This window comes from Emys orbicularis, chromosome 19 (assembly GCF_028017835.1).
Source record: "Emys orbicularis isolate rEmyOrb1 chromosome 19, rEmyOrb1.hap1, whole genome shotgun sequence".
Taxonomy (NCBI): Eukaryota; Metazoa; Chordata; order Testudines; family Emydidae; genus Emys; species Emys orbicularis.
This window is the reverse complement of record NC_088701.1, coordinates 17,731,051-17,741,133: the sequence shown is the minus strand read 5'-3', so window position 1 is coordinate 17,741,133 and position 10,083 is coordinate 17,731,051. Positions and strand designations below refer to the sequence as shown.

Sequence of the window (10,083 nt, the reverse complement as noted above, 5' to 3'; positions counted from 1 at the left end):
GGCAGCTTCTCTTTTTGTTCTGTTTGTTTGTTCCATTTCGATTTTTCAACAACAAACAACAACAACAAAAATAGGAAGAAGGGATGCCAGTGAGCTGAATAGGGTGCCGACTCATAACCCCACAGACGTAGTGTCAGAAGAGAAGAGACGAAAACCTCGCTGTAAATACGTAACCAACACTCAGTTGGTTTCCTGTTTGTCTTTAAACCCCATCAAAATATCGCCACGAAAATAATATTTCTATTGACACCGAATTGGTCTGGCTGGCGTTTCTTTTACCTGTTGAGGTTACCTAAATTGACCTCGCTGGCGCATGTATTTGCTGAGATAAGTGAAGAGGCTCGCTTGCAAAAAAGCACCTAAAGATATTAATGCGCACCTTTCATAACCCTCCTTCATTCATTAGATATGTTTTTCCCCCTTCCCCTCTGAAGGCTGGTTTTTCCACGTACCCTTCACCCCCTTCAAGACCCCCCAAATCCTTGTCATTTTCTTTCTAGCCTGTCTTGGTGTAGAAGAGTGATGAGTACAAATCGCGTGTGAAAGCGCCACACCATCGGGATTTTGAGGAATTTGCCTATGGTGTTAAAGGGAAGGAGCAACTTACAGACAAACTGAGAGAGAGCTCTACCTACCGACAGATACAAGAGAAGTCAAGAGCATTAAGAGGCGTAAAGCAGCCGTATACACACTCAGGCACTATGAAACGTCTTTGAGAGCTCATAAAAAAAAAAGCCACTAAACTCAGGACTTTATACAGTCCAGGGAGAGCCTAGCACTCATCTCTTAGAATTAAAGACTTTTTTTTTTCATGCGAAAGTCATGAGTTCCTACTTTGTAAATCCTCTTTTTTCCAAGTACAAAGGCGGTGAATCGCTGGAACCAACTTACTACGACTGCAGATTTCCACAAAGTGTAAGCAGAAGCCATGCTCTGGTTTATGGTCCGGGCGCTACCGCTCCCAGCTTCCAACACCCTTCACACCATGTCCAAGAGTTTTTCCACCACGGAACCTCCAGCATCTCTAACTCTGGATACCAGCAAAACCCATGCGCCTTGGCGTGTCACGGAGACGCGTCTAAATTCTATGGATATGAAGCTCTACCAAGGCAGTCGCTTTATGGTGCCCAGCAAGAGGCGACCGTTGTACAATATCCTGACTGTAAATCGTCTTCCAACAGTAACTCTAGCGAGGGACAAGGCCATTTAAATCAAAATTCGTCTCCCAGTCTCATGTTCCCATGGATGAGACCACACGGTTAGGACATTTTTTTCTCTCCTCCTTTAACTGTTTTTTCTTTATTTTAGATCTTTATATATATATATATGAAAAAGATAGACATAGCTGTAAAGTCTGAAAGAAATGAGCAGTTTTGTAATAATATTTCTTCTTCCTAGGAAGTCCTTTGAAAGCAAACAAGCCAGCAGTTACTAGACAGACAGCAAGGTGATACTGTACAAAGGGTTTAAATCACAATAAAGTAAAACTTGTTTTTTATTGCTTGCCTTGAGGATAGGCAATAAGATACAGCTCCCACGAGGTTATTTGCATGTTGATAATACACTGCTCTTTAAAATGTCATAGAGCCTTTCTTAACCGCTTGGAGACTTAGGCTAAAAGGTAGGAACTTGCATAAGGAAATTATTCATACTTTACATATGTATGTTTATATATATATATATGTAAAACATTACACATATATATGTATATATGTAAAGTATTACTCTCTATATAGCTATCTATCTATATCTATCTATACCTATCTATCTATATCTATATCTATATCTATCTATCTCTATATCTCTCTCTCTATATATATATAATTAAATACAAGTTAAACTTAAAGGGGAACTTAGTTCAGAGCTGGGTGGGATGGAAGGAACATTCTACTGTCCTGGACAGGAAAAGATAAAGGGAGAAAGGAAAATGGACTTAACAGAACTTTGTTTGATGAAGTAAACTGCAACCATTCCTCATTTGCACAGAATCCTAAATACTTCAAAGTACAAGTTTCTCTCCCCTAGCCTCAAGATTGTATATAATGCTTGTTAATTCAAAACATATGAAGGTTAGACTATCGAGTGCTAATTTTAAAGGACAATCTAAGCAATAAAGTTTCCCCCAGCCCCCAAGAAGACCCACTTGCCTTGTAAACGCTTTTAGGCTTTGGCCCAGAAAAGGCTTAAATTAGACATAAAGTGGGAAAACGTTATTTATCAAAGCTTTGATTTACAGGTAACCACATGTCATAATTTCGAGCTATAAGATAGTTTAGCAAATCTATGATTTTTTCTCACCGAGTAAGCACGATGCAGAAGGGAGTGTAAGGAGTCAGATTCAGATACATAAGCCCTTTTTCTGTTGTTGTTGTAAATGTCTATTTATGTAACTGTTTTCAATACACTTCCTGTGTATGTATATACATATACATATGTACACATCTCTATATGTGTATACACACACACACACACACACACATTGATAATACAAACACACAAGGGAGAGGTAGCTTATCCAACAAAAATGCAGGTCCTCAGGGCTCAAAAATATTAGGAAGCTGTGAACATATATTTAGTGAGCTACATTTGCAAAAGGAAACCACAGTTAGACATTTTGCAGAAGAGGAGTGGGCGGGGAGAGGTTGGATTAGTAATAATAATATTTTTTTAAAACATAACTTGTTTCATTTGATTTAACACCACAGCTAAAATCCATCAAATATTAGGAAACTGGGAGGATATATTTTGTGAATTACATTTGCAAAGGGAAACAAGAGGTGGATATTTTGCAGAAGAAGGGTCTGGGGTGGGAGGGAGCATGATTAGGGTTTATTATTATTATTATTATTATTATTATTATTATTATTATTATTATTATTATTATTATTATTATTATTATTAAAAATAAATAGTTTGTTTTATTTCGGTTTAATACCACGAGGGGCTGCAGGCATAGAGAAGGGAAGACCACCAGTGTCTCTAGGAAAGATCAGGCAAGGAGTTAAAAAAAAAAAAAGCACAAGGAGAGAGCTAACAAGTTATGTTGTTTGTGTTCTATAGCTCCCGGAAGGCGCAGTGGCAGGCAGACTTACAGCCGGTATCAGACCCTGGAGCTAGAAAAAGAGTTCCTCTTCAACCCTTATTTGACACGGAAGCGGCGGATTGAGGTCTCTCACGCCCTGGGACTGACGGAGAGGCAAGTGAAGATATGGTTCCAGAACAGGAGAATGAAATGGAAAAAAGAAAACAACAAAGACAAGCTCCCGGGGGCCAGGGACGAAGAGAAAACCGAGGAAGAAGGGAATGAAGAAGAGGAAAAAGAAGAGGAGGAAAAAGAAGAAAGCAAGGACTGATTTCTCAGCTCCTTGAAGTCTCGTTTTATGGCAGATGATAAATCGAGATGTTTACGACGGTCATTTGCTTTTATAGAGTATAGAATGGAGAGCCTCACACAGCAGTAACTACCTGTCAAACAGTTGTAGCCTTTTTTATTGTCATAGAACAACTTCCCCTACTTTTTTCTCTCTCTATATATATAGCTGCATTTTTGGTTTCATAAATATATAGTTGGCTTTATTACAACAGCAGGAGGGGGAAAAAACCAACACAAACCAATCATTGAAGCAAATGCCACATCTCCAAACAGTAGATTCCCCCTACTCCCACTCCTATCTATCTAGATAGAGATATATAGATAGATATATAAATGTATGCATCTTATGTATTTGTTTTAATAGGTTTGAATAGTATTTCTTCTCTACCTTGGTTTTCCCCATTCATGATCCAAGGGGAAGTATGATATTGCTTTCTGCTAGTCTTAGCTTATTTTTAATATCTATATATCTATATATCTTCAGTGCTAATACCCAGTTATCATTTAACTTTTAGCTGCCTGTCTGAATTGGAAGATTGGTGGGTGACTATAGGTGACACCACGCACATATTAGCTATATATGAATATATCTGTATGTAGATAATACCTATACGCCTATGTCTCGGTAGGCCAAAACATGAAGGCTAAGAGCCTAACATTTCATGATTTATATAGGCACTGTTTACCATTTCACTGTGTGAGCACTCGAAATTCTTAATATACTACCTAAAGGGAAACCTGCAATAATAAACAAATCTATTATCAACAAGGGGCTTACCTATCCTAAATTTTACTTGGTCAGAATTTATTAAAGGAAAAGAGCGAGCGAGCTGCGTTTTGCCCTGATGCAAGCTACTAAGTAGCATAAAATAAAATGATAATAAAAAAAACTTGTAATGTACTTTTCACTACCTATAGAAGGAGTCATGCTTTCAAAGTATTTGTAATGCGGTTTTGTTGTATTTGTTGCTGCTTATTTTCTTGGAAAAAAAATTCCCAACAACTGAAACTGCCTAGTTGAGAACGCACAGTATTGTATTATTTTATTGTGCTTATAAAGTAGTGTAGAACTAAATTGCACTGAATGTATAGTTATCTATTTGTCTTGACTTATCTGTTAATGCAACATGCTCGGAAAAAAAGTCATTTGTTTTATGTAAAAGCATAGTTCTGCGTGTTCAAACTCTGAATGTAGCAATTTCTGCCAGAAGCCAATTTCTGGACACCGTGGATTTGTATTGTATACGTGAGACATTACGTAAATAAATAAATAATAATAATTAAAAAAAAAGATTTTGAAAGGGCTGAGTTGCGTGAATTGTTATGCATTAATTTAAAACCATTCATACACACACACACACACACAGTTAGGAGATGCCAATGAGTCCCAAGTAATATTTCATACATTCAAGTTACTGGTCCCCATGCTCGCACAGTTCAAAACCAAGAGCCATCTTTAAATTGCAAGGAAATCAGGATGTCTGACTCTTGGCACAACTACAATAAATGTGGGTAATTAGACATGGTGAATAAGCGGGGGGGGGGGGGAATAAAATCTGGTATTATCATTACCAATGCAGTATTGTTTACTGATATGTAGTCTTAGGGGGGGGGGGGGTTTAAACTCCATTTTCAAGTTGCAAGCTTCCAGAAATATTCATTGTTAAAATTCTTCTCTTGGTATGAAACATGCCTACGCATGTCCACATTACCTTATAGTTCTTCCTTGGGGTGGATGGGGGGGGGGAGGAGAGAGAGAACAATATATTAAAAGTATATAGCTTTATTTTACTTTCCTCAGCTGGGAACTTCTACTGAAAGGTCTCAAAAGTGTAACATTCTGGTCTTCCATAGCTCTAAAGTGCAGCAAATCTTCCACTCTTTCTTTCTTTGCTCAAAATGAGGTTACAATAACCCAGAAGATTCAGAATTTTTCATGTCATACGTATGTGCAATTTGCTACTTGCAAGCGATCGTTATAAAGCGATTGAGAGATTGGAAAGAGATTATGTATACATTAAAATGTGCTTTAACTACGTTGTAGAGATATTCACAAGTCATACTTGGACTATATGCGAATATAGTTAACTAAGTGAAACCCTTATAAGCATCTTACGAAGAAAATTGTCATGAAAGCAATGAATAGCTTTTTCAGATGCAAAATCAGAAATTATTTTTATGAATAAATAAATAAATCCCAGTTATCTCTCTTGCACCTGAAGATGTCCAAGTGACACGACACTGAATCTCTTCCAATAAAACCTGAATGTGATGACTTCAGTTCTTTCCTTTGTAAAATAGGAATATTATAAATATGCCCCCCAGCGTCATTTTGTTAAACCATATATGCTGATCTCGAAAATGTTTCTTTTTTTCTTGTCTGTTGATAAATGGACTACATCATATAGTCGTAGTGGGTATAAAAGTGACGGGTTGTTTACAACGATAGTATAGATAAGAAAGCACAAGATTCCTAAGATACATCCTGATGCCCTGAACTATGTCTGGAGAAGAGACTGGGGTTTCGGACATTCTTAACCCAAAACACCAAGATTAAAGGATTTAAATGCTTCAGATAATTGAAAATGTTGGATACTGCTCAGGAAGAGTATACAACGAGGAAGAACTAGTTTATTACATATTAAATCTATACTGGTATGTATAGCCATACACCACCACAGACATAATGCATGTGCCTATGCAATATGACTATGTATAAGTGTAATTCTAGATTTCTCGTACCGTTTATGTGTGTGTGCATATATAAATGCTCAAAACACACACACAAGGCATAGGCATATGGAATATGAATGTGTGTATGTTTCATTCTAGAAACCTAGTGCAGATTGTATGTCGTGCATGTATTCACGTTCAAAACACAAACACAAACAATGCATATGCATATGGAACATGGACGGGTGAATGTCTCATTCTAGAATTCTAATGCAGATTGTATGTGTGCCTATTATTCATGTTCAAAACACAAACACAAAATGCATGTGCATATGCAATAAGAATGTGTCTATATAGAATTCTAGAATTCTAGGGCAGATTGGGGGGGGAGGTAGAATAGGATATCTATCTATCTATCTATCTATCTATCTATCTATCTATCTATCTATCTATCTATCTATCTATCTATCTATCGAATTCTCAGTATACACTCCCTCCACTCCCGAATTCTAGAATTATACACAAGCGCACACACACTTCTATGTTATTGCACATTCTAGAGTGGGCATAATATGTTCATGCACTCATTTTCTCCATTAAAGTGCTAAACATAATACGGATCACTATAGACTTTTCCATTTCGAATGTAGACACTTAAGGTAAACTGTTTTATTAGGCATAAAATAGGCTGGTTTATCTTAACAGAGGTATACTCTTCAGGGTTATTCATCTGCCATTTACAACACCGTAGTTTTCTTCCGCTTGGTTCAGTAGAATGGATCTATGCTCTTCACACCTTCTATAGCAATGTTAAGGAGCCTTTGCAGAAAGCAGCTTATGCTATTACTATACTTTTTTTAAAGGTCTTGACGAACTCATACTGTTCTTAGAGAGGTTCAAAGAAGAAAGATAACTTATCAAAGTGTTCTGTTTGAATTTTTTTTAAAATCTGTATGCGCAGTCTATCCATCATATTTAAATCCACATCTCTAAGTAGTTTTATATGAACGAATACCACATAGCGACACTCATCTATCAAAGGGTTAGGAGTTAAATTATTGAAACTACAAGTGAAGCAGTAACTTTTGGGGTAAATGTTTATGCTGTCTAGTCAACACAACAGAGTCGCATCTTCAGTTGACATCCGGTTATTTTTGTAATCACTCCACCATTTCAAGAGAAAAGGAGAAAAGACCATTTTATGGGGTAAAGTAATTTGAAAGAAGATACGCTGTTCACAAAGTGGCTTATTCAGAAACAATCATTGCTTCAGTATTACTGAAATTAGACTCATCTACCCGCCTGAAGTGAGAAATATCCTATTTCACGCTTTTTATTAGCCAATAAAATTTCCTTCGGATCTCCATTTGTGATTTGTGAAAAATGTAATTCCTTAAAAAACTGAGTTTGAGCATATTGCTCATTTTGCCTTAATTTATTATTCTAATCATAGCAGCAGCTACATGACAATGCAGCCATTAGGCTAAAAAATTCGTTTAGATTTTATACTCGAAATGGGCAAAGATTGTATTTTAGAGGCAACGAATTTCTCGGGCATTTATTTTATTTTATTTTATATTTTTTGCACTGCATGCAGATAGGCAGGAAGTTTGAAAAACAAAACTTGGAAAGAAATGAATCCTTCCACATTTTCTAGCTGCTATATCCCCCCCCCCCCACACACACACACACTTCTTCCCAGATTTGATCCCCTTTTACCTTTTCCAAGGGGTGTGAGGAGGGAAAATGATTTCGCGAATATTTAATTCAAGGAAAGAAGCGAGAGGATATTTTTCCAGACAAGGCTGTTGGATAAAGGGAATGAGAATTAAATACTGAAGTCATGGGCCCTAATGTTTCAAGGGCGGGGGAAAACGTGTCGGACAGGTTACCCTCTGCCTTGCAGGGATAAAATTTCCTGTTCACTGTATGGATTCTATTCTCTGGTCTACTCGTTGGAAAATGAGGAGTCCATTGTGTTCTTAGAGCTGTTGTGGTGGTTGCTTCCCCCTCGTAACTTTTAACTACCTGTTATAAAATTTATTGGTGGTTTGTAAAGTGAATAAAGTAATTTCCCTTCCATCCGGTTGTATTACAACCTTTGTGTTGTTCGGATAGACAGACAGACAGACAGACACACTTAGCAAAAAAAAAAAAAAGAAAGAAAAAGAAAAAAAAAGAAAAGAAAAGCAAGCAAACCAGAAGTACCTGCAGAATTGACCTCTGGAAATATGGGAGCATGGTATGAAAATGCATGACAAATGACTGAATTCAATTATTGCGACAAAGTTGTATTTTTCCTCCCAAAGCTTTCTGCCACGCCTGGCCCTGAAGCTAGGAGTTGGGATTGTAAAATGTTTCTGCAAGGGGAGAGAGGGGGGAAAGTGTAGCATTTAATCTAAACTAGCAGATCTGGTCTTTGCGGTTGTCTATTTGCAGACTTGTGGAGGTTTCCATAGGATCAAAGCAGGCCTGTACCCGACACACAAAAAAATCGTTTTGACTCCAAATCAATATTTTCAAGTGTTTGCATAGGCCCCAACTAAAAACTCAAAGAAAAATAATATCGCCTGCTATATAATTCCTGCCCATCCAATCGCATGATTGAATGAAAGGACCAGACTCTGAGATGTTTCCTTGAGAACTAGTATTAGCTGATTTCCAATCACAGACTGATTAAAAAAAATCCCTCCATGAAACTGTAAAATTGGATCGGAAGCTGTTAATTTAAAAAACCACACCAACATTTAGGGTAAAAATGTGGGAGTTTATGGGTAAATACCGCATCAACTGCTCAAGTTTTGACTATTATTTGGAGAACTTCACTCGTTTCAAAATCTTAATATCCCAGGACAGGGTATGGAGTTTGGCTCATGCCAAAGAGCAAAATTATTATAATTTAGAAAGCCAAAGACGGGTTGAGGATAGCAAATTTGTGTTGAGCTTGCCAGGGAAAGTGGGCACACCCTTTCCTAAGAATATTGTGTTACAGAGAGATGTTACTACACGGTTTAATTGGGTTAGCTGGAGGAGCTTGCAGACACAAATAGTGTTATTTAGCTTTTCCGTCATCCTGAAAATTAACACGGTTTTATAATGTTTTTATTTTTAAACCCTCCAGTTCACCCCTTTTCCTTCCTGCCTCTTTAAAGTCCACCCTTCCTCCATTTTGATCTCTCTAAGTAGCCCAATTAATTAGCGATAATAAAAATAAAAAAAACATTATATTGTGAAGGCCATATCTCCCTGGTCAAACAAAAAAGTCTCCACATTAAGACAGGCACTAATGCTCAGAAATTAAAATCTAGTGCGGGCGCGCCCGTGTGTGTATATACATCTATAAATATATGTATTTATATATACCCAGGATTAATTTGCTTGCTTTAATTGGGAGGAGGGGTGAAGAGAGAAGAAAAAATTACTAATATTAAAAAAAGAATTGTATAAACATGGCGACAGACGAGAGCATTTGCACTCGTCACAAAAATGCAACGCATTCCTGGTTGTTTGCAGAAAATTTACAGCTAAGCAATAAAAGTTTACGACTGAATCACAAGTTGGATTGGCCACAGGAAGTCATGTGGACTCCATCCATGAACGTGAACTTTTTATTGTGGTTTCTCTTATGACTCTTTCACAGTAGTCCTCCCTTTAACAGTCCAAGCAGTGCCAGGGATAGGATGGTATTTTTCCCCCACCTAATTATTAGCATTATTATTATTTTTTTAAAAATCTAGATTTTTTTTCCCTCCTTGGGGTTGGAATTGTTGGTTGCTTTGGGCATTTTGGGAATAATGAGTTTACTGCTGCGTCTTGTTGCCGCCTCCTATTCTCCACCCCTAGGGGCAAAACGCAATACATTGCCTTTGGAGGATGCAATGATGAGGGGCACAAGGAATTGTAAATACCTTTTTTTTAAAAGAAAAAAATAGATGCCTTCCCAAGCTTCCCCCCACCCCCTGTCCAACCAGAGAAGAATTATTTTGCTTTTGTTTTCCATCTTTTTTTTTTTTTTTTTAATCTTTCTGTGGAGCTGA

The 10,083-nt window shown here is 37.3% G+C and overlaps 1 protein-coding gene across 1 annotated transcript; it reads left to right on the top strand.

Annotated features, from left to right (window-relative positions):
- The first annotated feature begins 822 nt into the window (after nucleotides 1-822).
- HOXC8 (homeobox C8) lies at nucleotides 823-3,353 on the top strand. The gene is made up of 2 exons (XM_065419368.1): nucleotides 823-1,258; nucleotides 3,061-3,353. Exons 1-2 carry the CDS (start codon nucleotides 823-825, stop codon nucleotides 3,351-3,353), a joined length of 729 nt encoding a protein of 242 aa, XP_065275440.1.
- Nucleotides 3,354-10,083: the final 6,730 nt, after the last annotated feature.

Excerpts from the sequence above, each read along its gene's own strand:
- HOXC8 (XM_065419368.1), top strand. The coding sequence starts at position 823 with ATGAGTTCCTACTTTGTAAATCCTCTTTTTTCCAAGTACAAAGGCGGT. Across the intron at positions 1,259-3,060 it reads CCCATGGATGAGACCACACG|CTCCCGGAAGGCGCAGTGGC; the intron begins GTTAGGACATTT and ends TGTGTTCTATAG.